General features: G+C 48.4%; 7 protein-coding genes across 7 annotated transcripts; 3 read left to right on the top strand and 4 right to left on the bottom strand.

Annotated features, from left to right (window-relative positions):
- Window positions 1-286: 286 nt before the first annotated feature.
- EDB91DRAFT_1113616 (Aldehyde/histidinol dehydrogenase) lies at window positions 287-3,176 on the top strand. Its single transcript, XM_041317856.1, has 18 exons — window positions 287-428; window positions 494-565; window positions 615-692; window positions 747-910; window positions 962-1,154; window positions 1,214-1,363; window positions 1,414-1,438; window positions 1,492-1,571; window positions 1,620-1,789; window positions 1,851-2,054; window positions 2,105-2,179; window positions 2,229-2,284; window positions 2,340-2,399; window positions 2,447-2,485; window positions 2,536-2,608; window positions 2,662-2,701; window positions 2,754-2,840; window positions 2,900-3,176. Exons 3-18 carry the CDS (start codon window positions 639-641, stop codon window positions 3,032-3,034), a joined length of 1,605 nt encoding a protein of 534 aa, XP_041180678.1. The 5' UTR covers window positions 287-428; window positions 494-565; window positions 615-638; the 3' UTR covers window positions 3,035-3,176.
- Window positions 3,177-3,570: 394 nt separating this feature from the next.
- EDB91DRAFT_876141 (uncharacterized protein) lies at window positions 3,571-4,334 on the bottom strand. The gene is made up of 2 exons (XM_041328683.1): window positions 3,913-4,334; window positions 3,571-3,851 (listed from the first exon to the last, which is right to left on the bottom strand). Exons 1-2 carry the CDS (start codon window positions 4,079-4,081, stop codon window positions 3,598-3,600), a joined length of 423 nt encoding a protein of 140 aa, XP_041180677.1. The 5' UTR covers window positions 4,082-4,334; the 3' UTR covers window positions 3,571-3,597.
- A 673-nt stretch (window positions 4,335-5,007) lies between these two features.
- Window positions 5,008-6,337, bottom strand: EDB91DRAFT_876139 (mitochondrial glycoprotein). The gene is made up of 6 exons (XM_041328682.1): window positions 6,017-6,337; window positions 5,844-5,962; window positions 5,733-5,791; window positions 5,551-5,686; window positions 5,220-5,489; window positions 5,008-5,164 (listed from the first exon to the last, which is right to left on the bottom strand). Exons 1-6 carry the CDS (start codon window positions 6,189-6,191, stop codon window positions 5,117-5,119), a joined length of 807 nt encoding a protein of 268 aa, XP_041180676.1. The 5' UTR covers window positions 6,192-6,337; the 3' UTR covers window positions 5,008-5,116.
- A 1,081-nt stretch (window positions 6,338-7,418) lies between these two features.
- Window positions 7,419-8,856, bottom strand: EDB91DRAFT_876156 (uncharacterized protein). The gene is made up of 4 exons (XM_041328684.1): window positions 8,509-8,856; window positions 8,379-8,449; window positions 8,118-8,322; window positions 7,419-8,064 (listed from the first exon to the last, which is right to left on the bottom strand). Exons 1-4 carry the CDS (start codon window positions 8,711-8,713, stop codon window positions 7,487-7,489), a joined length of 1,059 nt encoding a protein of 352 aa, XP_041180675.1. The 5' UTR covers window positions 8,714-8,856; the 3' UTR covers window positions 7,419-7,486.
- An 8,385-nt stretch (window positions 8,857-17,241) lies between these two features.
- Window positions 17,242-18,906, bottom strand: EDB91DRAFT_875936 (uncharacterized protein). Its single transcript, XM_041328681.1, has 14 exons — window positions 18,478-18,906; window positions 18,405-18,422; window positions 18,317-18,349; window positions 18,229-18,258; window positions 18,156-18,173; window positions 18,068-18,100; window positions 17,979-18,008; window positions 17,906-17,923; window positions 17,818-17,850; window positions 17,729-17,758; window positions 17,655-17,672; window positions 17,567-17,599; window positions 17,472-17,507; window positions 17,242-17,413 (listed from the first exon to the last, which is right to left on the bottom strand). The coding sequence occupies exons 1-12, from the start codon at window positions 18,575-18,577 to the stop codon at window positions 17,580-17,582; spliced, it is 381 nt and encodes a 126-aa protein (XP_041180674.1). The 5' UTR covers window positions 18,578-18,906; the 3' UTR covers window positions 17,242-17,413; window positions 17,472-17,507; window positions 17,567-17,579.
- A 413-nt stretch (window positions 18,907-19,319) lies between these two features.
- On the top strand, window positions 19,320-20,325 carry EDB91DRAFT_1327650 (uncharacterized protein; the record flags this gene model as incomplete). The annotated part of the gene is made up of 4 exons (XM_041325253.1): window positions 19,320-19,614; window positions 19,677-19,774; window positions 19,826-20,219; window positions 20,275-20,325. The coding sequence occupies 4 exons, from the start codon at window positions 19,320-19,322 to the stop codon at window positions 20,298-20,300; spliced, it is 813 nt and encodes a 270-aa protein (XP_041180673.1). The 3' UTR covers window positions 20,301-20,325.
- A 1,902-nt stretch (window positions 20,326-22,227) lies between these two features.
- On the top strand, window positions 22,228-23,120 carry EDB91DRAFT_1327649 (uncharacterized protein; the record flags this gene model as incomplete). Its single annotated transcript, XM_041325252.1, has 4 exons — window positions 22,228-22,363; window positions 22,429-22,599; window positions 22,662-22,870; window positions 23,106-23,120. 4 exons carry the CDS (start codon window positions 22,228-22,230, stop codon window positions 23,118-23,120), a joined length of 531 nt encoding a protein of 176 aa, XP_041180672.1.
- Window positions 23,121-26,006: the final 2,886 nt, after the last annotated feature.

Below are 26,006 nucleotides of genomic sequence, written 5' to 3'. Positions count from 1 at the left end.
AGTACGCAGCGCATAAATATACCTTAGCACGATGATGTGGCCGTGGTTTCTCCTGGCTCCCTTGTGCTCGACTTAATCCTGGGGCGATTTGGCGGCATTCAGTCGCGCCAGTCCCCGACCCCTGGACCGGCCTTTGACAAAGGGCGTGTTGCCATTTCACTCGCTTCGGGAACAGTGTATAAAAACAACCCCTCGAACAATCCTCGAGAGACGGTCATTCGTCATAAGTGAGCTTCAATGTTATTGCTGACAATAGCCGGTTCCGGCAACCACGGCTATAATTAGAAACTCTGAGAGTCTGAACACATGTACAGCTGTGATTCATCGTGGATTATTCGTCTTGTTCGTTTCGCTTACTCTTACCTCGCATCCGAGTTGAAGAAAAGATCCCTGCAGGAAAATATTGGTTGGTTCGAGACTGTGACTTAGTGAGTGCTCCTTCCATGATTGGCAGGTTGTTGAAATGGCGTCATATGTTGATGGACTTTATAAGGCAGGAACCTGTCGTCGTCATCATATTGACTGTGCTCAAAACAACAACGTGTCGTTGAACTTCCCATCGTAGGTTGGAAATCTAGGACCTGGTTATTTTATATGTGCTGACCACCGCATAGAACGTGTCCACCAGTATAATCAACATGTCAAGAACGGCACCCGAATTAAAATTCACGACGTCGGAAGAAATCGATGAGGTGCGACGCTTGTACACTATTCCACTGTTCCATGGCTCACAGAACCCGCTTCAGATTTACTCCACTCTCCACAAGACTTTCCTGTCCGGCAAGACCAAACCCATTGAAGCCAGAAAGGTTCAGATCCTGCAACTGGCTTACCTTTTGCAGGACAACCAAGAACGTTTCAAGGAGGCCTTTGCCATTGACCTCGGGAGACCCTCACTAGAAGCTTCCTTGTAAGCATTATCTCAGTCGCTGTGTATGAGGCTCATTTCATTGCGCTCCAGCCTCGAGCTTAACTCGACTATCAGCGACTGTAAGATCGCCTATGACCGGGTTGAGAAGTGGGCTCGGACGGAAAAACTACCTTTCAATATCATGTGGGCTGCATTCGGTCCAGTGATCCGCAAGGAGCCGAAGGGTGTCGTGTTGTCCATTAGCCCTTTCAACTATCCCGTATGGCTTGCGCTTGGACCTATCGTATGTTGCTTTTCGTTTTTCCCGCTCGCTTCCAGCTCGCTCAATGGTCTCCTTTCAAGATTGGAGCGATTGCCGCTGGCAACTGCGTCGTTCTCAAACCATCTGAGCTGACCCCCGCTGTAAGCGGCCTCATCGCCGAGCTTATTCCAAAGTATATGGACAGTGATGTCATTAGAGTCGTGCTGGGTGCCGTTGCGGAGACCACCAAGGTATGTTATCCACCCTTCGTTATGTATGGACTGGGTACTCATTAATGCAGCTTATGGAATACCCATGGGGCCACGGTGTGTTCCATGTACTATTTTTTATTGTCTTATTTATGATGCGAGATGACTAGTCCTGTACACTGGGAGCGGGCGTGTAGGAAAGATTATAGGTATAGCCGCCGCGAAGACTCTTTCGCCCGTCAGTCTTGAGGTAAATCTGCACATTCATTATGATATACTCGTACTAACATCTTTCTAGCTTGGAGGGAAGTCTCCCGTTGTTATCGACCCTAAATGCGACTTCAAGATCGCTGCACGCCGTATCATGTGGGGCAAGTGCGTGAATGCGGGTCAGACCTGCGTCGCACCAGACTATGTTCTCGTCCCGCGCTCTGCTGAGGATGCGTTCGTCAAGGCCCTCAAAGATGCGTGAGTATATCGGCAAACCCCTGTGTATGTCATGCTCAATCTAGACCTTCCATGTCCGCAGACACGACGAATTTTATCCTTCCGGCGCCCTATCTACGACAGATATCTCTAACCTCGTCAGTACGGCGCACTTCCACCGTCTCAAGAATTTGCTCGGGAGCACATCCGGCACCATTGCTTTTGGTGGGCAGACCGATGAGTCGAGAAAATTCATCGCCCCTACCATAGTTAAGGGTGTCAAAGATGGAGACTCGCTGATGAGCGAGTGCGTAAATCTGCACAGGCATCCCCAAAAGCGTCTAATTGTTTGTATAGTGAGCTGTTCGGGCCGATCTTGCCCATTATGCCTGTGGACAACGTCGATGCTGCAATTGCATACATCAATGCTCAGTGAGTTGTGCTTCTATTAGCATGTTTATATCATATTGAACGTTGCCAGCGATCATCCCCTTGCATTGTACTGTTTCTCACCGGACGCGGCCTTTAAGAACAAGGGTGTGTTTTTCTTTCGGTTACCTATTAAGCTATCGTCGTTGACATTCTTCGCCAGTGTTTGACAATACCCAGAGTGGCTCGGCAATCGCCAATGATGTGTTGATACACTGCGCTAGTATGTCTTACCGTTCCAACGAGGATAGGTCACTGATTGTGCTTCAGTCGATGGATTGCCATTCGGCGGTACCGGTCCCAGTGGATGTAAGTTTGTCCTTCTCTCAAGCAAGTCAATACTGATCGCATCTTATTAGCTGGGTACCACACAAGAAAATTCTCTTTCGACATGTTCACGCACCAACGTGCCTCCCTTGACTCCCCCGGATGGTTCGTTATTTGCTTGCGATTCTGCCTGTCTGCTCACTTGTTGCATCTTATAGGCTTGACTCCCTCTTAACAGGAAAGTTTCCCCCTTACACCGTAAGTTTTGACGACCTATGTCTTTCGGCAGTCTCCTCATGACAATGTCCAGGCCAAGAAACAGGCTACCCTCAATCGGATGATGGGTGTCAAACTCCCACCCCGGCCCCGCTTCCCAGTAGCCGGGGTAAATGCCAATGTACGTCGTCATAATGTCTAGTACTCATGAGCCTGGCTTATTGAACAAGGCCCTCTAAGGGTTCAATCAAAAGGAGAAGCAACACTAAATGGCTGCTTCTTGTGGTAAGCATGGCGATAGTCAGCCTAGGTTACACGCGTGCTGCGGACGTTAGTGACTGGGCTGGGCGGTTGAGGGCGTTGATTAAGGTGTAGGGTTATTTTTCATTTATGTCTGTCTGTTGTTGTTCGACCAGCTCTACTTATCGTGACTCCACTCATTTCGGAATGTATAGCTAGCGGGACATCACCTGATATTATTGATCTGTTGCACTTAGACTTCATTCTTGTGAGAAGGCATCTTGAGGACGGAATTTATTGGAGTCGATCAAGTATCGCGTTCCGTTGACGGACTAATTGAAGCACCGTAACTGGTGGCCGCCGCCCAGTATAGAACATCCTCAAAGCCCTATTCCAAGCTTGAGGTATTTAAACCTCTGTCGGCAGTGGCAACACCCGGGTTGCGGTCATGATACTGCAGGCTCACTTTCGGTTGTGCATGAGCAAAGTAACCGAATCCACACGCCACGTATCTCCTTGTGCTCAGAACATCGATCGTCAGGCTGGGACCGTTACTATTGTCAAAGTGAGATAATAGAAATAAATGTAGATTTGTTGTTGTCATTTAAGTACCAAGTATGTATGAGGAGTGTAAGTGATTGTTAATGTTATAGTATCCTTGAATTATTCATGAGCGATGGAGTTGCTCGGCGGGTATATTACTTCCTCCATCCTAGCCCCTCCCCCTCTGATTCAGAAGTGTTTGGATTTGACCGCGAGGGAAACTGAGAGCGTTTGCGCGATGGGCTCGAGGATGGGCTCTGGCGCATATGCCATTCATGTGATTTGCGCTGCTTGCGGGTTTGCACGATTTCTGGCGCTACAGCTCGCAAGGCGCTTAATTCCTCAGACGAGAACCTTGATAGAGGCGATGATGCCAACAGTAGCAAGTCTGAAGGTGTGTAGATAGGCACTGTATGACGTGGTAGTTGAGTTATTGTCACTCGAGGGGAAGGCTAGGAGGTGGTACTCACGAGAGGGATGCCCATCATGAAGCATGGGTGATAATGAGCGCGATGATGGCGCTGGTGACGAAGCACATGATGAGCTCGGTGAGCCCGTTGAAGGTGCCCGTCGATGCACGGGGATGTAGAGGCTAGATGATGACGACGTTGGGTAATTGATAGCAAGAGGCGACGACATCACTGATAATATGGTGAGGGAAGCGGACTACTAGAGGAGAACCGGGTAAAGACGCTGGGGATGATGGATCATAGTTGAATAAGGTCTTATATATACACACAGGAGGATCCTGCATGCATGGACCCATCGGTAGTTGGGTTGTCGTGGCCTGAAAGCAGTGGTGACTCATCATCCACTTGGACCGCGTCAACAATATTTACTCCGGAATGCTGGAAGGTCGTGGAAGGTCATACAGATCGCGAGAAATGGTCTCAGCGCTCCGAACCCACTGGTCACCGCTTGCGGCTTCGGCATGATAGAATGTTCCTGGCCAAGGCGATTTATAATGGTCACCTGATTCGATAGCATCAAACTTCAGGAAACTAACTGGATCCCTGGAATAGCCGAAAGTCGCTTCTTGTACTTTCAGCGATTATGATGTCAGTGCTGGAGCCTGCATGGGCAACTTCACATGTGGGGGATCAACAATAATAAAACGTCGCTGCGTTAACTGCGGATAACATATCGGCACTGCCTCCAGTTTTATGCTTGGCTGGACCTTCGGGGACACTTTGACGTCGGCCGTATCATGACCGTAGGGAGTGGGAGTTCAACTCACAAATCACCCCTTCTCATGCGACAAGCGAACACGTATCTCATTTTCGTAGAGGGATTCGAGACCTGTTCTCTAGTAGAAGGTCCAGCAGAGCAACTGGTGAAAGCTCGTCAGAGTCAGTGTTTCGGAGCTAAGCACAATTTGTCATCCAAAACGACGATACAAATCATTGTCAGTGGAATTTGTGACATGCAACGCATTCGTGTGTATACCAACAAATGACTTGGGGTTCCAGCACGCCCCTTCAGATGACTGATACTTTGGAATAAGCAATAGCAATGAGCATTGAGTAACATTAGATGCTAGTGAGGGATTGAGGGGGGAGATAACAGCAAATAAATGTATGGTTGTACGTGTAAAGATGCGTGCGAGGTCATGTAGATGATGGGGATGACTTTTAGGGAGGTCATGAAAGCGAAATAAAAGTAAGAACTCCGTGCTTATGCCTCCACGAAGTTCTTCACGTTGTCCAACCACCTCACGTACTCCTACATATGGCAAAGCGATGAGGTCGTGCAAAAAAAGACGAGCATGACCACTAACCTTCTGCTCTTTAAACTCTGAATATTCAGGAATGAACATGGCAAGGTTCTCATTGATACCCCGCTCCTGTACCCATTTCTCAATTTCCTCCTGGACAGAAACGTCCAAGGTATCAAACTGAGGGCCAATGTACAAGCCCCGGCGTTTCCAGTCAGCCTCGGCAGTCAGCTCAGTACCAAGCTGTGCGTCGGGGTAGTATGACATATTATCAATGATGAAGGCGCCTTCCTGGCACATGGTGTCAATGTTAACAGACCCCTTGGCGTTAGCCTACACAAGGACAATCAACGTAAGTAAAAAGCGCAAGAAAACATTTCACGTGGGCACATACCTTCGTGATGGAGAATGAGGCACGGATAGGGTACGAGTGGAGAGGCTGATCCTCTCCACCTTCACCTTCCTCCTGCTCGTATTCCGGCTCCTCTTCAGCACTTTGAATGTCAGCGATGGAGAACATCAAACGGATACTAAAAGCACATAAGCACATGCAAAGCGGAATAAATTTTCACCAACCTCTCATTGCCGAATTTCCGTACAAGCGTCACCTCATCGTTACCGATGACGTCCTGGATCTGTGTGCGAGGTTGAGGAACAAGTCCACAAACTAGTCTGCTTAACACATACCTCCCAGATACCCTGCTCCTTGAAGGTCTTCAAGAACTCAGGCTCTGCTGGCGAGTCAGCGATAGCCTCTTTCTCATACTTGAGTTCTTCGGCAAGTTTTTGTGAAAGAACGACGTCAGCTGTTGGCACCAAAGCATCAGTACTGATTCATTGAAAAATATGTCCAAACTCACTCGAACCCTCCGAAAAACGACGCGCAGACACCGAGAAAGCTCTTGCAGCAGTCATAGAAGCCCGTGGAGCAAGCTGCACTGTCGCAACCCGCAGAGGGGAGGAGCGAGCCGCAGGACGAGCAATCGCCCGAGACGAGGATGCAGTAAGCTGACGGAGGGCACGGAGGACAGACATGTTGCGAGCGTGAAGACAAGTACAGAAGATGGTGAAGAGGAAGCTGAGACGGACACAAACCAGTTTTCGAGTTTTGGTCACTCAAAATTTAAGCGATTGTTTGGCAACGCCTTCTGAAATAAACAAACGCCCGACACCTTATGACGTAAGTTGTTCGAAACTTTTCTTGTGCCGTTGCCATCTGTATCCCTCCCCACTATTCAAGCGTCATTTAGAGGGCCTATATCACCGCACTTTGAGACAAAATCATGCAATCGTTATTTGGTGGGAAATAGGTGATCTTCTGTTTGAAAAAACGAGAGATCACCTGGAAATAATCCCCATGTGTACTGCTCAATCCTTCGTTTTCGTCGAATAACCCCCTGCCATTTTTCTCGCATTATGACAGAAGTACACCAAACAAAATCTGAACCCTGTGCCCTGCCTTGTCTTCAATGTTCATTGATGTACCAGCGACAGCGATAGCACCACAACGATCGGACAGTACCGGGCCCTTGGAGTTGGTTCCTAGGAAAGAGATTTAAAAGAGTGGTATGTATTGATATTGAACTCGTTGACAAGTCACTGCAACTCATTCGTCGAGCAGCGTCTGACTGAGCATCGCCGATCACTCAAAGAGGTAAATTTTCCCCAAGTATCTTTGGATCTCTTGGCTTACGCAGTCTAACAGTGCATACTTATATGCTACTGATTGGTAGCCTGCGGCGCCGATATCTGCCACAGTCAAATGGTTCAACTCACTTCTGGATGCACTCCAGTAACTCAAGTGGAACCATAAATCACCTTGTTACTTCAACCTATCCTACAATAATAAATACTCCCCAATCATATATACGTAACTGAAAGCAGCAGGGCAAAAAGCATAGAACATCAAACAGGCCGCATACATAGTACAACGAGCAGAACCGTGAATCCAAAGGGGAAAAGGAAAAAAAAAAACAAAAACAAAAGAGGCTAAACAAAATAGCCAGTGGTGTTCAAAATGACTGTGGGGGTAAGCGATAACTCAACGTACGTGGGTTCGAAAATGACAACAAACTTTGCCTCCGGCGGCTTTTTGACCACAAACAGGATCCCGTCACACGATCTGCACCTCTCTCCACATTCTATGTTCCTCACCGAGACCATGTTAGTGGTCAAAGAGCGTCGGAGTGTCTGAAAATTTACGTAGGAGGCAAAACAGAATCATATCGAACATGCATTTGAAAATGAACAACGAGAAAGCAAACAAAGAAACAAGAGCGGCGCGAAAGCAGGGATCTGTGGGCAGCAAGAAAGGAGAGAACCAGTGACATTCATGCATCACCATTCTCAGCTGGGCTGCCATGTCCAGGTTCCGAGGCCTGGTCGCTCCCTCCCGTCGTACCGCTAGATGTTGAAGACTCTTGCACGACAGCAGCACTCTTAAACTTCTTCACTTTCGGCTGCCCATCTTTTCCCACTCTTGATCTCTTCTTCGAGGTTGTCTTTGGAGCAGGCGGAGGAATTTCTTCGACATCAGGATCAGGATCCCCAGAGTGGCCAGACGTCCTTTGGAGTTCAGCCTGAGCTGGATCCATGGTGGGCGGCGGGACGCCAGGAGGGCCATAATACGGCGGTCCATAGTATCCGGGAGGGGGCATATAGTAAGGGACCATCGCAGGAGGTGCCCCAGCATTTGGCGACCCTTCCGCAGGCGCTTGACCCTCAGAGGGCGGTACGAAGCCAGGAGGGGCAGGGTAGAAATATGGGGGCGGATAATATCCTCCCTCTGGTGGTGGTGGAAAGGATGACATTGACGGGGGTGCAGGAGCTGTGGTCGCAGGACCTTGTGCCACGCTCGGAGGGTGCCAAACCGGATCTCCATTCGCTTCGGGTGGGGTGGACGAGAAGGCTGTGAATCCTGCTCATGAGCAAAACAAATACAGAAGAGGATTCATGACGCACTCTCGAAGGTGGCATTAGGAGTAGGCGAGGTGGCAGGGTCGCTGTTGCCGGACTTATTTTTGCGCTTGTAGGGTCCTCGCTTAATTCCTTTCTGTCGCTCCTTACGCACACCATCTATGCATGACTCTGGGATGCCGTATTTGACACATCGCTCACATGGACGTTGCTCGTCGCAACGCTTGCAGGCATTCGCACAGTTGGTACACTGACATAATATCGATTAATTAAGACAAATGGGCATATAAATGTACGTCAACGTACCGCCATCTTGACCTGCTTGCGCTTAACACGCTGAAAGTTAGTTTGCGGAGGAGGAGCGTAGGGCGGGAATCCTATAAGCCTCTAACGTAAGAGAGAACAATGGGAAACTGCGGCGCGAAATTACACCCACCAGGAGGAGGATAAGGGTACATCATGCCTGGAGGTGGATAGTGATAGATATACGGAGGTGCTGGGTGTGGCCCGCCATTCGGTTCAGGATGGCTGGGATCGTAGTAGACGGGGAAAGGTTGCGAGTAGGCACCGTATGGCTGGTATGGTGGCATGTGATGTTCCTGGGCCACAGCACCAGCATTCTTAGCTTGATCGCTTGCCATTGTGGACAAGAATATTGCCCGGCGCTCCCCACAGAAAGTTGTTCTCTATGAGTAAGCGTATAGACACGGACCTGTAGGACGGGAACCATGTTGAGCGTTTGATCGAGCCGATATTTTGTGAAGCAGACATATAGGCTCCAGATGGAAGGAAATAGTAAGAAAGTAGTTTGCTCACTCCGCTCGAATTGCTTGGTTTTCCGATCGTCACTGCTCAGAACAAGTCTCCCCGGCTCCGGTTCTTAAATTATTGGATCTGACGATATCGATTAGATACCAGATTGGATATCTCAAAGGTCTTGAAGAGTATAGCAGGAAAAAAGAGCAGGTTTTGAGTAGAAATGAAGTAGTGGTGAAGGCGCAACTGAGAGAAATTGCAACGTGGGACTTGAAGAAACCTTGAAAACGTGACTAAGTGATACCGCGCGCCTTTTCTTTCATCGTCCAAACTTCATAATGTCGAGCTCTACGATGAGCAGACTTTCGAATGTAAAGAGGGATAACTGCGAATTCGTGGGCCATAATTATACAATTCAAAGTTGGGTTTGACAGCACACGCATGATCCAGTCTGTTTCTCCGACCCAACATCCTGGACTCCGCTCAAACATCCAACCTCCCACACTCCGTACCATACGAGTTCGGGAATCTAACCATTGTCATGTCTTTGAGGTTCTCACCCTTGTTGTCGCTAGATTTACACTTGTAAGTCTTTCTCCTGCTAGTTCGTGGTTCTTGTGGTTCAGCGCTCAGTTAAATAACTTAATAGTCATCCCAAAAGGAGTTGCAGCGGTTGCGATCTCAAAATATCTGCGCCCTCCTAAACGAGAGAGAAGGAGCGGTGTTGGTAACACTATATGTTAATTCTCTGTCGTTTGGGTTCGCTCCAGGTAAGCAGTATTACCCAACCTTTCACTCGGGTAATGTTGCAATAATTCAATAGCAGCTAGAAGGTCGCTGGTAATATTTATTTTTCTGACCTACCTCGGCGAATCAAAAATTATCCTCTTTGATTCTCCGCGACTTCATCCTCCCAGCGTCTGTTCAAACCTTGACTTGTGCCGCATGATAACAACAGCGTGCGCTTTGATTTTCCTACGCATGATGTTCTGTCGGCATTCTTTCTGCTCTCATTGTTCTGATTTGCAGAAGAGACAAAGGGAAGTTTTCCATTCAATGTTCCTGATTCGAGATTACTAGCCAGCCCTGTACGTGCGATAGTTCGCAATCAGATGGTCGCATTGTGCCACACGGCGCGAATGCAATGACTTATCGAGACTCAGTCCAGCATCTGACATCATGCGGACTTGCAATCTACCCTTCTAGCTAGCACCGAAGAGCCACAGTGCTAGTGATGGCTGCGGACGTCATGTCCATCTTTACAAGCACTTTATGTCTGGCCGCTGTTCATTATCTCCGCAGGCACTCGGCCCCCAGAGGTCAAATTCTTAAGGACCCTCGCTAGAACGGCAACATAGCCTCAGAGAATTGTTGTTAGCCGAATTATTGGACCTCCGCAGTCACTCGAAATATCCATAGGCGCAGAACCCTCCTTGAGTGCAGTGGGCGTGGACGAAATAGGGAACCGATCCACTCTTAGCCGATCTTTGCGCTGTCACTGTTTCAGAGAGGCGCTGCGTTCATAAGAGGACGCTGGCTGACTTCCGTGTTCTGGACACATCTGGATCTTTCAATGACACAGGAGATGATCCAAGCTGTCAGGTGAGCGTTCCTTCACCCACTAGCGAAATTGCCCGACATTGTTTAGCTCTGCTCTGGGTCTGTGGCTAGCGGTAACATTTAATTCGGCTAATGATAGGTCGGTTTTTGTGCCTACTTGATATGTCTCGCCCCACTGTCGGTACCGAGATGGCTTGGCTTGTATCGTGTAGGTCGGCATGTTTTGCACCGTCTTGCCGCTTTTTGAGCGGGCTTCTACCGCGCCCGTGGATGAAGGAAAGATCCTCGTGATGTACAGTCTGACCCCCTTCTTTTTCCTTCAAGGGTTGTCTTCGTGTAATGACTGCGGACACCTCATTGATCATCTTTCACGCAATCCAACCATCAACTCTGCTTCGTGCGTAAGGACGCACAAGCCAATAAATAGAATTCACAAATATTATCACCTGTAGCAGGTAATAGGTTAAGTGGTTGTGATCTCTTCCTTTTAAATATATGTCGCAACATCAAACTAATACTACGACGAAACTCGAAACAAGTAATCATCATTCCTGCCATTCCCGTACTACACACCACTGTCAGTTGAAACATGTATGCGCTCCTGGAAAGCAAATGTAATCATGGAAGTTCCTGTGTCGGAGTTAGCCACGAGCTTAGCGTGATGTTTTCAACCGCTAAGAATGAGGCATGGTCCCAACAAAAATATATTGATGAATGTCGTTACAGATCTCAGTTCCCCATAAATATGAGTCCATAAGGTCCTATAGACATGATAGAGAGTGGTCAGATGCAAATATCGGTCACAGATCGGCGTACCGATAGCTTTGGAGTGAGATAGCCAAGGTGGAAGCAAGACCGGACGGCAAAACTAAGTCATACGTGCGGAAGTTCAGCGGGAACAGATGACCACATCCAAATTACGAGCTCACACTGCAAAGTAAAACACATGAGCTTTTATTAGCACCGTGAAACGATCCCCGATGGTTCATCCTGTTGATGATCGTCGCAGTTCCCGGGTGCGTTTCGTAACAATCCAGATTTCAGGCTGTAAGACACAAGCTACGCAGTGGCGACAACTTATCAGAAGTTGGAAGTCTCCCTCGAATTGATAGCCATACTGATGGATGCCAAAGAGGACAAATTCCTCTGATGATCCTTGATGCGCTAAAGTCATTCATCTGTGATCGAAGCTCACCCCCTGAAACCCGACTATTTATTTTTGCAATCAGAACTCCATAGGTGATCATGACAGCCAGAAAGATTGCAACGAGAAAGATAAGAATCTTGCTGGATCGCTGATACATGGCACATAACCAAGTGAACATGATGACTATGATATTTCAGTCAAAATCAATTACTGCTGCTGAGTAGCTCACCACCCGGTATTCCAAACACCGCGAAAGGCATCTATGATTCTGAGACATAAATGATACCTGGTGCTTGAAACATAGTTTTCGACGAGCCCCAGATAAGTAAATCCTTCAAGCAAGCTCAGTTGTTTTAGTCGTATCAAATCAACAAGCGGGTCAACAGTGTCACCCACCCCTTCAGAATGAATTGGATGGGAATGGCAGGCAACGGTACAGAATACTCACCACGTCTGTCAGCGAGTTAGGCGTCGACCAGAAGAAATAAATGAGGCGTATGCGGAGGGACATATATAGCATGCTGATGCTGAATGTAAGTAGCCTTGCGAACACACACAGAGGATTGTATCCCAACGTAGCCCACCTGAATATGTCGAGTAAAGATTGTCAACTACGCCAACTGCAATAGGCTTATCCTCAGATAAGAGACAGCCATGAAAATAGCTGTGCATCTTCCCCGATCAAACGCATTATCCTTTTGTTCGCTAGACCAGGCGAAGAACCGTTCGTAGTGAGAATCTGCTCTTGTAACAGTGTCAACCTGCCGATCCTACCTCTTGTCCGAATGTGACTACTAGAGAATACAATAGGGACATCAATAATTCCTTCCATATGTACTACCTTGCTCACCCCAATCGTATACCAACACAGTAGGGGATACAACTGTGAAACCCGGCAGCCAGAAATAGATTGAGGGATATCAGCATCCGCTCCCCACAAACCTACATGAATAGATAATAAACATTATACCAATTGCTTGTCGGCCACCAAGTGGGATCATTTGACGCTAGAGATTGAAGGGATGGGTATCAGTGAATGGCCACCACCTCGCAGAAATAGGCGGTCCGGTTCGGTCCGGTTCAGAGGACGCTGGACGAGAACCGAGAACCGAACCATGGTCCGGTTCAACGAAATCATTGAACCCAAGGTCGCCCAGGAAGCTCCACAGTCGACGCAGCCCTATCATTCGTTCATGATATCGAAGCAGCCCGTAATCACGGACTTGTCACGTCGTGCATCACATTCGACATCAAAGGATACTTCGACTTCGTCAATCATACACGGCTACTCCGAATACTTCGGGACAAGCACCTACCGCTCCCTATGGTAAAGTGGGTGAAATCCTTCCTCAGCGAACGACAAGCAGCAATCTGCCTGGACGGAGTACTGTCACCATCGGAACCAGTCGAAAACGGTATACCTCAAGGATCCCCAATATCACCGGCCCTTTCGATTATCTGCACAAGCCCACTAAACGAAGCCTACAATGCGAAAACTCGAGCTCGTGAATTACGCCCGGACAAAGCCACACCGACCACATTAGCATGCTACATCGATGATGGAAACTTATATGTCTCCTCTCCATCCTTGGAGAACAATGTCGCAATACTCCGGGAGGAGTTCATTTTTGTGAACAATTGGCTTCGCGAAGCTGGACTGATGGCGGAAATTGACAAATCTGAGCTCATCCATTTCACATGGCGTCGTGCACCGGATCGACCACCTATCCTGCTGCCTAGTGACGAAGGACAGGTGACAATTAACCCCCGTGACTGTATCAAATGGCTTGGTATATATTTCGACTCTAAACTCTCTTTTCGCAGGAATGTATGTGAACTGGCAGGCAAAGCGGAAAATATCGCCCAAGGACTACAAATGCTTGCAAATACGGTAAGAGGTCTCTCGCAATCACTATTGAGAACTGTATACTCGGCTTGTGTCCGCAGTGTAATGACATACGCAAGCCCCGTTTGGTGGACGGGCGTGAAAACCCATGCAAACATGCTTACCCGCGTCCAAAACAAATCCCTTAGACATATCTGTGCCGCTTTCCGAACCACCCCAATAAAGGCCCTAGAAATAGAGACATCAATCCCCCCCATCAACCTCTTCCTCGAACACGCAAACGATAACGCCGCCACTCGACTACTCAAACTCCCCTCGTTCAACCCAATCCTACAGAGACTTGATCAACCCTGGCGACAATTTAACCTCGCTGACCCCCCACCCGCTCTTCCCACCGACAAATACCGTCCTCGCAGCCGCAAACCACCAAAATCGACCAGACTCACCCGTCTGTCAAAACGAGCATCCCCGAACGCGGAACGCATCAACATATTTGCGCTGCCACCTTGGGCAAACACGAAGGAAACGTACCGCGGCCGCCTAACGATCTCGGACAAGCAAAGAGGAGGCAAGAAAGAAGCCGCCAAAGCGCACATACAAACCGCTCGTAATCTACGAACGGAGGACACGCACCTTCTCGTTTACTCAGACGGATCGAAACAATCAGTCAGAGAGGAGGAAAGAGCTGGAGCAGGATGGGCCGGCTATCACAGAGGAAGAGAAGTCTTCTGGGGTCAGGAAGGAATGGGTCCCAAAGCAGAGGTGTATGATGCAGAGATGGTAGCGCTCCTTCGAGCAATATCGCGAGCTATCAGCTTCGCGCAAAATTCCCAGGTGACCCATTTACATTTCTACGTCGATAACAACTCTGTGGTGCAGGCTGCATATGCAGCTGCACCCGGACCCTCACAATACATTGCATTACAGATCAGACGCTCGATCGAAGACTACCTAACCACATCCCCCCTCCATCATGTCCAAATTGCATGGATCCCAGGACATCACAACATCATCGGCAACGAACGTGCCGACGAGCTTGCAAAAGAAGCCACTGGACGTAACGACTCGTACCACTCGACCTATGCAAATGCGCGCCGAAGAAACAAGGAAGGGATCTTGCAGAAATGGACAGAGAGTTGGAATAGAGACGTGGCAGCACAGACTGGACGCTTCGCTCTCGCAAATCGACTCCCACCAACGCTCAAACCCCGCCAACATTTCACTCACACTCCTCGAGAAGTATACGGCCGTCTTATACAATGCCGCACAGGACACGGATTCATGGGAGAATACTACGCTGCATTCGTTCCAACCGAACCCACCCTCTGCCCATGTGGAGAACCACGTCAAACACGAGAACATATCATACGTGACTGCCCACTATTTGCGCGACAACGCATCCATCTGCGTGAGGTATCACACAACATCATACTCAACGAAATTTTGGGTACGGAGAAGGGCATAAAGGCACTAGCGAAGTTTATTCAAGAATCCAGCGCATTAAAGAAGGTCGCACTGGAACGAGAAGGAGACTGGGAAGAAAGGAGAGGGACAGAAGCCTGAGTAAGGGCAAAGAAGGAAGTGACGAGGGAAGGAGGAGACGAGGAGAGATCAGAAGGAGGAGGAAGGAGAGAAAGTGTATCATATTATACTAAGCCTGGACACCAAACGAGCCCACACGCACACCAAAACTCATCAAACGCGGACCGCTTGGCTATTCGTACTATACCTACATCCCTCACCCTGTTACAACACTCCCCAGCACAGCCCTAACAGGGCACCGCGTCTTAACAGCTCACTTTGTTTGTTGCGGTATATAAATATAGAATTTCTCTCTCTCTCTCATTGAACCCAGAACCGGACCTCAGCGAACGGTTCTTTGCGGTCAGGTTCTTTTCTGGTCCGAACGCGAACCGAATCGGAAATTTCTTAGTGAACACAAAAAAACATTGACGAAATACTTCTGACGTCGAGTAGGTAGTCCAACAACATAGCTGCATGCCTCAAATGAGTGCGGGACGAACACAAACACAAACATGCAAACAAGGGCAGACGAGCAAGGACAGTCACAGACGAATTGGGACATATGTCAGCCTCCTGATCTGGCGATTGGAATCCTCCTGTACTTGAAGCTTGAAGGATAGCCGTTAATGTCGATTCAGCAACGTCTTGATTTGCATGCACCAGCCTCGCTCAGATGGACAGCAGCTCAAGAAAAGAAGCATCAGAGCACCCCCCGATATCGCAAAAAAACCATCCTCATCTTCTTCACGTGCTCATCGAGCCCCTCCTTTCTCTTCGCGCAGCCGCCAACAAGTACCACAACGAGCTTCTCCAGATCCTTGCTGACGGCGGTGGTGCAGGTGAAGCAGAGGAGAATATGATGTAGTATGCTTTGGGGTACGAGAAGATGGATACCAGCGTGGAGCGTAGCGGAAACCTCAACCGAGAAGACGCTGTAATGCTAGAGAATAAGAGATCTGGTTGGCTCGAGCGTGGAACGGCGTGAGTAAGTGCTCATTATCTCGCTTCTGTACGCGTTATAACACCCTTCGCAGAGTTTAAATGCAGATTCTGCTGTATTTCCTCAAGCTCTCCCTCCCTGGACCGTGCACACTGTTATGTCGAAGTGCCACCCACAGATAACACGTCCTTCATTTCACCCGTCAAACCCAGTCGCTCGTGGAAGAAAAAACCAACCTTGATCACTCCTTCCTCCGTCGAGTGTTTTTTTTCATGCAAAGGCTAGCAGTACTAAAGATAAGCACTCGTAGTTATCTTATCCCGTGTCTTACAACAACACCCCAAGCGCAGTTTCTTCGTACGATAAACAGGACCAAAGACCGTAACATCCTTCGCTGGAAGAAGGAAAATATGTAAGTAGTGTATCAGGTGTCCCTGGTTCGTATACATAATCGGCGATCACCCAGAGGGCCTCCCCCTGTGAGCACCAATGCTCAGACTGGTCAGCAATCCTCATCGGAAACTCAGCTAACTTCTGCAGCACACAGTCACTCAACGCCGCAGCAACAGCCCCGTCACACAGACGGCGATACAATACCCTACGCAAGAAGACTGGCTATCGGGGTAACTTTTGGCTCGCATTCTGGTGCATGCCTCGTCGCCCTCGGCGCTGCTCAGCCTGCTACTTCCTGACATCACTCTACCAAGCATTTCCTCTCCTGTATCTCTGTGTACTTTGCTTCGATACCACCTCATTTCTGGATACGTGTTCATACTGGCTCACTTACTTACATGTCTGACTTCCTTCACACATCAGCCTTTGATCATGAATCGTGAGCGGCGTCTCGACGAAGGTAATCCGAGTCATCATAAGTCCAGCCGACACTCCCAAAAAAATCACTCGTTGCGTCTCTAAAATATCTCTGTAAGCATAGTCTGAAAGGCACCGGACTACATATTACGCAACGGAAATCTACCCTCGAACTAAACAAATCGTCGACACTAACCTTCTCGTTCGTCAGTCAACCGTGACGGTCCCACAGCTACTGCACCAATCCCACGCAGGATCTATGGCGTTGCTTCCAACCAAATCTGCAGAATTGACTCGAACCGCCCTCTATAGTGGCATTTGGGCCAGACACCAAGCCGTGCGGGCTAATCTGGGTCCTACATGGTGTTCTGGCGTGCAGAGGTTCAGACACCAGCGGGTGGCACCTGGATGTACAGGGAAACAAAGGTATTGATGGCTGAATTAATGGAGTATGGTATTCTCGAGACCAAGCAAAATCGAGAAGACAAGACAAAACCAATTGGGAGGCAGTCCCGGAAGGGCGGGTATGTGCATGGCTTGACTCAATACTTAATGGGAGTCAGGGAGAAACGGACATGGCCTTCATGATCAGATGAGCGCAGGTGATAGTGATAATAATTGATAAACGCATGAACTAGACTAATTTGCACTGAGGCAAGCCAAACTTCACTAGCTGCCGGGGCCCACAAACACAAGGTTTTGACCTCATGCTAGCTGCGAGAATTATTTAAAAATAGCGGAGGGTCGACATCAAACATCTGTAATTGAACAAGGTGAATAGAGCATTCGAAAATAAGGTTAATAATAGAAAATTACCTTCAGCATTAGAATTGGGGGAGCGCTCGTCGACGTCTACGTTAGCAACCAGGTAAACATAGCACTCAAAAACAAGGGCAGCACTAGAGAATTACCTTCGACATCAGATTAGTCTTCGGCAAGAACATCTAATTAGACAGTGTCACTGAGATAATACTATGGGCACGTTAGAATTCAACTTACAAGCCTTGCGGTAACGAGCTGGATATATATCTAGTTAGGACAGTGCGAATACTATAAGACACATCGAAGCATACCTTCGAGGTTCTCCGCGCGCTTCTCGACGACTACGTTGTAATCAAAGTAAATATAACGCTCGGCAGCAAAGTCAGCACTGGAAAATTACCTTCGACATCAGAGTAGTCTTCGGCAAGAACATCTAATTAGACAGTGTCACTGAAATATTACTATGGGCATGTCAGAATTCGACTTACAAGCCTTGCGGTAACGAGCTGGATATATATCTGGTTAGATAATGCGAATACTATAAGACACATCGAAACATACCTTCGAGGTTCTCCGCGCGCTTCTCGACGACTGCGTTGTAATCAAAGTAAATATAACGCTCGGCAGCAAAGTCAGCACTGGAAAATTACCTTCGACATCAGAGTAGTCTTCGGCAAGAACATCTAATTAGACAGTGTCACTGAAATATTACTATGGGCATGTCAGAATTCGACTTACAAGCCTTGCGGTAACGAGCTGGATGTGTATCTAGTTAGATAATGCGAATACTATAAGACCCATCGAAACATACCTTCGAGGTTCTCCGCGCGCTTCTCGACAACTGCGTTGTAATCGAAGTGAATATAACGCTCGGCAGCAAAGTCAGCACTGGAAATTACCTTCGACATCAGAGTAGTCATCGGCAAGAACATCTAGTTAGGCAGTGTCACTGAGATATTGCTATGGGCGCGTTAGAATTCGACTCACAAGCCTTGCGGTAACGAGCTGGATGTATATCTAGTTAGATAATGCGAATACTACAAGACACGTCGAAACATACCTTCGAGCTCCCTCTCCGCACGTTTGTCGACGACGGGTGCTGCCGTCGTGATTTGTATCAAAGCAATAGCAACAAAAACAAAAGATAAAGCGAGCTTCATGGTGGCTAGTTGGTAAGATAGTTGGTAAGAGTGCGTTACTTGTGGTGTTGACTGTAGAATCGATACAGGGGGTGGAGCCTTTATATCTTTCGGGAACTGGATTTCAGACCCAGTTCACAGACCGATTCGTAGAAACCTTCATGTGGTATCGTTTCGTTTTGCAAATTATGTGGTTAGGCAAGGTATCGCTACCCATAGGTGTCGGGGACCGGCACGGCCGAGTGCCGTTACGATATCGGATCGTGTTGTTTTGCATATCATGTGTGGTTAGGCAAAGTGTTCTTCCGTTCGCGACCTGCTTTTTCGCATGTTTCGTATCAATCGCTTAGGCAAAGTGTTCTTCCGTTCGTAACCTGCTTTTGCAATGCGTCATAACGAAGCGAAAAGGTCGGACAGCAGGCATGGGCAGAAGGAAGTGTGTGGTAGGGTCATAGTGCTAAGACTCGGAAGCTCCAATATTCTGGCTCGATCAAAATGGAGATTTCAGTAGGCACGGATCAAACTTGCCCTCACTGGACGTGTTTGTCACATGGACAGAAAATGCAAAAATTCCGTGAGCCCTGAATGAAGATAAATGCTTACGAGTCATCAACTCAGAGTGCTCCTTTCATGCATAGTAGGCTTTGCGCCCTTGGGCATTTGAGCCAACCAGCATCTGACAAATCGCCATTAGGTGGGTACTTTGCCGCTGACAAGCAAAAAGAGGTTCAACAACTGCTTTTCAGATATATCACGCACCTTCATGGCTTCGTATTCGCCTCTTCGAATGCACGATCTAGAGCACCAACCTGAAGACTCTGAAGATGCTATTCTCCTCCCCAGCAAACAGTTCATCTCTCAGTACCGTACAGCAGATCCCCCATCTGAATGGCCCGCCTGGACTGCATTGGGACTCTCCGTGCTCGCGGTTGTTTGCGCATGCACGGTGTATATCGCCTCTGTCAGTACTTCCGGGCTGCGTGACGCCCATGGGTTGCGCCAGCCTACCCAGTTTCCAGGTCTCGAATTTATCGACGAGCCCCGGCAACAGGAAAAGGGTATGTGCTTTCAGTCATCATGGACACTGTGTAATGACTCATGAATGTACCTGTATGGCCAGCACCACAGATGTACTTCCCGAACACCATCGTACGGGCGAACAAAGCCTTACCTGACCAGATGTATACTTCGGGCTCGCACGTTATCCTGAGTGAGAATGTCAGTGGATCTTCGTGACCTGGAACGATTCGGTCGTTTATAACATTCCAGGACTCAATGTTCTACCAGTGGCACCTAGGTCGGTCCAAATTCACCTCTTGCTACATCGACAGCGTCGTTCCCACTCCCGAAAATGGTCTTGCAGCCAACAAGACCTATACTGCATCTGGCTCCCTCACCGAAATCCAGATTTGGAATGTTACCACTCCTGTTGAGGGCATGAAGAGCCTCAGCTGGAACACGCGACCTCAACGAATCGCACTGATGGGCACTGTCGCGTTCCTTCCTGAGAAAGAGAAGATCGAGCAGCTGCATTTCGAAGATGGCTGGCAGTTGCGGTTGCCAACGCGATTCTCGTGTGGTAAGAAAACGACGGTTAGCATCGAGGTTGCCTGCGTTGGTTGTAGACTTGAATTCGAGCAAATATTCTCATCTCCTCCGTTGGGTGAGTGCGACTGTACATATTACAGGTTGAGGTGACAGACTGACCCACGGTGTAGCTTTCGACCTGATGGAGATAGGATAGCTTCGGTATTCAGCAGAAAATGATACCGATAATCTAGATACATACTTTAATGTGACAGTCAACCATCGAAGTACCATACCAAAGTTACGTAACATAGTTTGGTCGCGAACAATCACATGGTCATCAATGACTAATACTACGAAGTCGTGCAAGGCCACGTGCCAGTGCGTGGCAGAGCCCACTAAGTACTCGTATTTTCGTAAGTCTTTGGATGCAGATCTCTTGGACAACAGTTCATATTCATTCATGGTGATGCCGATATAATAGGATGCCGTGGAGCAATATTAGTAGAAGCTGTCTATGTAGTCTGCGTAGGGACGGCGGATCCTGCACAAGTTGTATACGTAAAGAGCACATTTGCCTGTCGACTTTTCAAGATGATGTCAAGCGCACAACCAACCATATCACTCTCGTCTCTCGATGGCAAATTCTTATTGAAATATGACGACAAGCAGGGGCACATGAAGCACAATCGTGACACATTTGAATCACACAAGCTCCTGAGAGATCATGAAATAGAAGGATGCACCCTCAGGACAAAAAGTGCGACAGAACGCGAGAACGAGGGTCAAAATCATGCATCTGATCTGGGAACAAGAAATCCGTGCTGCGATCTAGCGACATCATCCAGAAACTGCGATGTAGGATTGTTAAACATAGAACAGCACAATATCGGTTGTGCAATTACGTAGACGGCGAACGGAAATCGATAGTCAAAGCTTGCGGTGACCGGTCGATGGTTGTGAACGTCGTCAGACAAACGGTGCGCTCGGATCGTTCGGGAATCATTCGTTCCGTTCAGAGACTATGACAAATTCGGAGTTAACGTTGATATTCGATCTCGCGGAAGTACGAATAGGCAACCTTCCGGCCATGATGCATGATCGTCAAAAATGATCGAAAAGTACCCCACCTAAAGGTAGGTAACGATAATTAGCCTATCAGTAAAATCCCGAAGTTCTATTTTGACATGGAACCGCTTAACTTTCAATGAGTCGACAAGTCGCAAAAGTCGACGTTTTCTCAAGGCGCGGCAAGTGTTCCAAGACAGTAAGGAGGCTTGAGGAGAAAAATCAAGTCATTTACGCCTTTCGCCAGCGCGCCATTGCGAACGGCAACGAATCGCACCTACCCTAAATCATGCAGATTGCACGTGACCACTTCACGGGCTAGTTATCCGCATTTGTTATAATAACAACCTCCACCAAAGTCAGCATTAATGAAGTTACTCTATATGTCAAAAAAAAAAATTTGACTTACTTTTCGGCATCGCGATGTGCACGGCGAACATTGCTATAAACGTTTCCGCGTTTGATAAAGCGGATAATAATTATCACCAGTCGCAACGGAGATTGTCCTTTTATCGCTTCCGAGGACGACAGGCACGAAGGTTGAGCCAGTTATCTCTGGGTCTCCAGCAATAATGTCCTGTAATGGGCGAAGTTAGACATGTCTTGTATGAGGCAACTCTCGGAAGGGGAGTCGTGCAACTGAAAATCCCTGCAAAAACGATCGACAAGTGACACCGCAAAACCCACCCGGACCGAAAGGCGTAGCAGGAACAACGGAAATGAATGCCCCGGGCCCTGCATCGTTAATTTCCCCGTGATCAGCTCCACTTCGAATGAACGGACACTCAGCGATTGTCCTTTCGGTGTGAATGCCGCGGATTTTGTTGGTTCAGGGTTTGCAGGAAGCGAGCAAGTCTGAGTAATAACAGGTTACCTTACCTACAACTAAGTACTAAGGGACACGCACCAAAAGCAAACGGTTTTACGTGGCCCTGCCAGCAACGGCCCGAGCTATAGCTCCCAATACTAGTGGTTTCGGTTTCTGACAACTTGTCACAGTTATATTCTGCACTGTGCAGCATACACATAAGGGACTTGAACTTCCTTTCTTCAGATCACATTCAGCGACAGACTCGATGCTCCATAGCCTGAAACCTCGGTCCTCAGAAATACTGCGCGTATTTGGGTCTAGTGTTTTCGCCATTAGCATCTTACTGAACATCCTCACCATCCTGCGCTTGCAACCCACATCGGTCGATGGCAGGAAGTACAGTATGTCGTTGTCGTCTTCACTGACGGCCACGGTAGTTCAATCTCACTCAATATATTTGATGTAGCTTACATTGACGACGATCATCCGACCGAATTACCCCTCCGTCTAGACACCGTTGCGTTGACGTTTAACAACACGGAGCGTTATAGTACATCTGGGATCATGGTCTGGTTGGAGTGGAATTCACTTGATCATTTTTCACGAGGTCACGGATTTGTGCGCCTGGGACCAAATGGTAAATTACCATCGCCCAATTTTGGTCAATGCAAGATGCTCACCATCCACGAATTCTGTAAGGGCGAGCGTTTGGTATCTCGATGTTTCACCAGATACATTGTCTGCAAATGATCCGGCTCGCCCTCATTAACGGACCCGAAGACCATAGTGGTCATTGCCTCAACTTCTTGCGGCAGGCCATTCTTTGCGATGCTGATACTACCCTCGACCCACTCTTCGTCGACCCCGATGGAATGATGACAGACACAGACGGCTTGGGTGTGACGCATGTATGCCGCCGCGAGGTGGTACTACCGCCCTGCCTTCTTCCTCGTCCGCGGGGCTATAATATAATTTGTAAGGTTAGTGACCGGCTGTTGAACGACAAAAACAATGCAAAACGCACTAATACATGTCTGAATCCATTATGCGGTGGATGCCGCATGAGTGTTGCATCAATTTGCCGCAAAGCCAGGTGATGCACTCTGATCAATTCTGATAGTCCTGAATCATTTCCATGCTCAGGTCATGGGTGAGTAGTGCTTGATGCCGCGATACTACAATAGTGAAGATTAAGGTAAATAGCATGCCCAAGAGGGGTTGCTGCGTCTTACCGTCTTCTGCAATCTTGAGTGAATCCTTATGGGCGTACACAACGTCTTGTACATTGTATTGGCATGCTTTGCCTCCCATATCTCCGTTCCTCCACTGAACAACCTGCAATTACTTATCTGCTCTGAGTTGATTTCCTAAAGATCTCGATTAGGCTCTTTGTAGCGCGGCGGCGCCTACATAAGCGCTGGGTTTTAATGCAGTTCCTTATAAGCCAGGCGGACTCCGAAACTATTCTTCTCCTCAACCAGCTCGAAGGCCACGAATGCTCATCTCGTACAGGTGCTTTGTGCATCCACATTTATGAGCGGGCTAAGGTCTGAGTATTCCAATCCCCCTTGATTGGCTCTAGCGGAGCCCGGCTGTAATTAGTCGCGCAACATACCAGAAAAGCAGCTTCATTTTCATATCCCCAAGATCCTGTCACAGCAGAGGAGGGCGAGAACGAGAGCTTTGAAAGTGTTGCGGGGATCGGGCAAACTTGCATCCATCGTTTAGCAGTCCTATCGCGCGTGCGTCTGTCAAGACGCTCAGGGACTGTTGAAGTCTCTACGAGACGCTTCGGAACCCTTGCCGCGGACATTCTTCTCATCTAAATCACTAGATGTTCTTTCGTCACCATCAGGATCTGCTCCTGAGTCCTGGTGCACATGCAGAATCCAGATTGCAAGTTGAGGTATCCCTACCTCTTTCGGCGAGCACTCTTCGCTTGTACGCTTCCGGCGTATCCGCCGAGCTTCATGAACCGCTTACGGCTGGAGACGATCATGCTCTCCTTGCGTATGAGGGATATTATCCGATGGACCGGATTGCTCCTGAGTTCACTTCGTGGCTCGCGCATCCTTCGTGGATCGTGAAACTCGATTCAGACTACTCTTGGGCTGGTTCTTACGAATTTTTTACTTCTTGAACTCCTTCGTGGGGTGTCCATGATCTCCATTTCTCAACTGGTCGAAGGATACACAGTCGAAGGCACGCATGTATCTTGGTATGTAGTGTTCAAACCTTAGTTTGACCTCCCAAGTTTACCTGGCGAGGACAGATAGTTGTTTTCTGTATTTGTAGCCACCATAATCACGATATCTGTTTATATCCATGTTGTTCCTGAAGCTTCTTGCTTATTGTCGGACTCGGAGTGCACAAGTCTCTTCGGAAGGTCTCTTAAGCTCGCTCATCACGTTGCTCGTTCAGCACATCAGGAGTCTATTCATTAGGTGTGGGCAACACTATGTGACTTTTAGTCCGCTTGATTGATTCCTCAGCACGCATGCGCTCTCTCGCCAACTTTCCAGTCCTAGTTTAGAATCACGGACCAGCATGTTTATGTGCTCTGTCCCACTCAGTGCCCTCATGGGACACACTACATCCAAAGGCTCATTGACCACTTCTTCCAGGACATCGGGGAATGCTTGCGCACTGTCCTCCAGGCAGGCATCCTTCCCCCTTTCTCTTCCTCAATACCCACCACTCCTAGCAGTGCCGAAGATGCTTCATATCTCTTACCCTATTCGCATAGCTCCTTTACACCACGCCCGCCCCCGTCACCCAGAAGCACCTTTCCTACAACTGAAGCCTACCAAAAAAACAGTGAAACTCGAGAGGGGCGGCTGCAGGGGTTTGGAGGAATTAGCTTGGTGTGCAGCAGGAATTGGGTTTTGGCCATGAGGGCAACGGCAGCGGTCACCGGAGAGCAGTCGGCCCCGTGGGTGGACGTGGATAAGGAAGTGCCGAAGGACGCCAACGCGGTGTCCATGACTTTGCCCTTTTGGAGAATGACCGGTGCTTGTGTTATTCCTTTCTGGCAGTTCCTCAGCGTGCATGCAACTTGCCTTTAATGCAATACACATCCGTGGCGGTCGCAAAACATTATTCATCTTCATCTCGTATCTATACAGATGGGCCTTTATCTAGAGCTTATGACCACGCTCGTCTCCTACATCCGCCGTAAAAGCTTACGACTGGCACGGCTCGACGACGATATTTGCCATCATGGAACCACGGCATGCCGGATGTGAGGGTGAAGACGTCCAGAACTCTAGATGGGGATACGTTGAAAAAGTTGCTCAGAGGTGAGCCACAATGCCAGTATTCTGAGGCGCAAGTTCAAAGTACGCTTTCGACGACTCCTTGGTCATCTACATATAACTTCTTATTTGTTGCTTCCTGCAGCTGCATGGATGTGTCGTAATTTCTCTGAGAGGGCATGTCCTGCAAGTTAATGAGTAGTGGCAATGATTTGGGGTCCGGGGGACGATATATTTGCTCACCCGATCAGGCTGGCTGGTTCCACTTCTAATAGAACAGGCCCTGGATGTAGTATTAAGAAGTGGGAAAACACGAAATCTGCGAATCATCCGCTGGCACTGAAGTATGGAAGCCCGGACACTCGTGCTCAATTACTAAGCTAGAATTCCCACATATGGCAATGGCTTCTGCGGGACCACGAATACCGCCAGCGCGGATAATAAACAAAACGACTAAAATGATATTGTGTGCCATGTCCGTCGACAATGTAAATATGGGATATGGGAGATCACCATTTGCACAGCTACACCACGATCGACGCAAATCACCATTCATCTGGCACACTGTCCGAGTCATTGCCATCCGAGTCTGAGAACTCCCATATGACCAAACCTGCATGATCCAGTCCCACCACATTTTCATCAATGCCAAGTGTGATGTCAGGCTCGTCATCACGAGCGAGACTCTCTAACTGGCGTAAATGCTCATCACCTGCATAGACATCAGTCCCCTGCATTCAAGTCATGAGAAGATAACATACTGAGACTGAGACCGCCACCCACACCGCCC

This window comes from Suillus paluster, assembly GCF_016628075.1.
Source record: "Suillus paluster strain FC165 chromosome Unknown EDB91scaffold_9, whole genome shotgun sequence".
In the NCBI taxonomy this organism is placed as follows: domain Eukaryota; kingdom Fungi; phylum Basidiomycota; class Agaricomycetes; order Boletales; family Suillaceae; genus Suillus; species Suillus paluster.
Note: the sequence above shows the minus strand (reverse complement) of the source record. Positions and strands in the feature narration are given on the sequence as shown.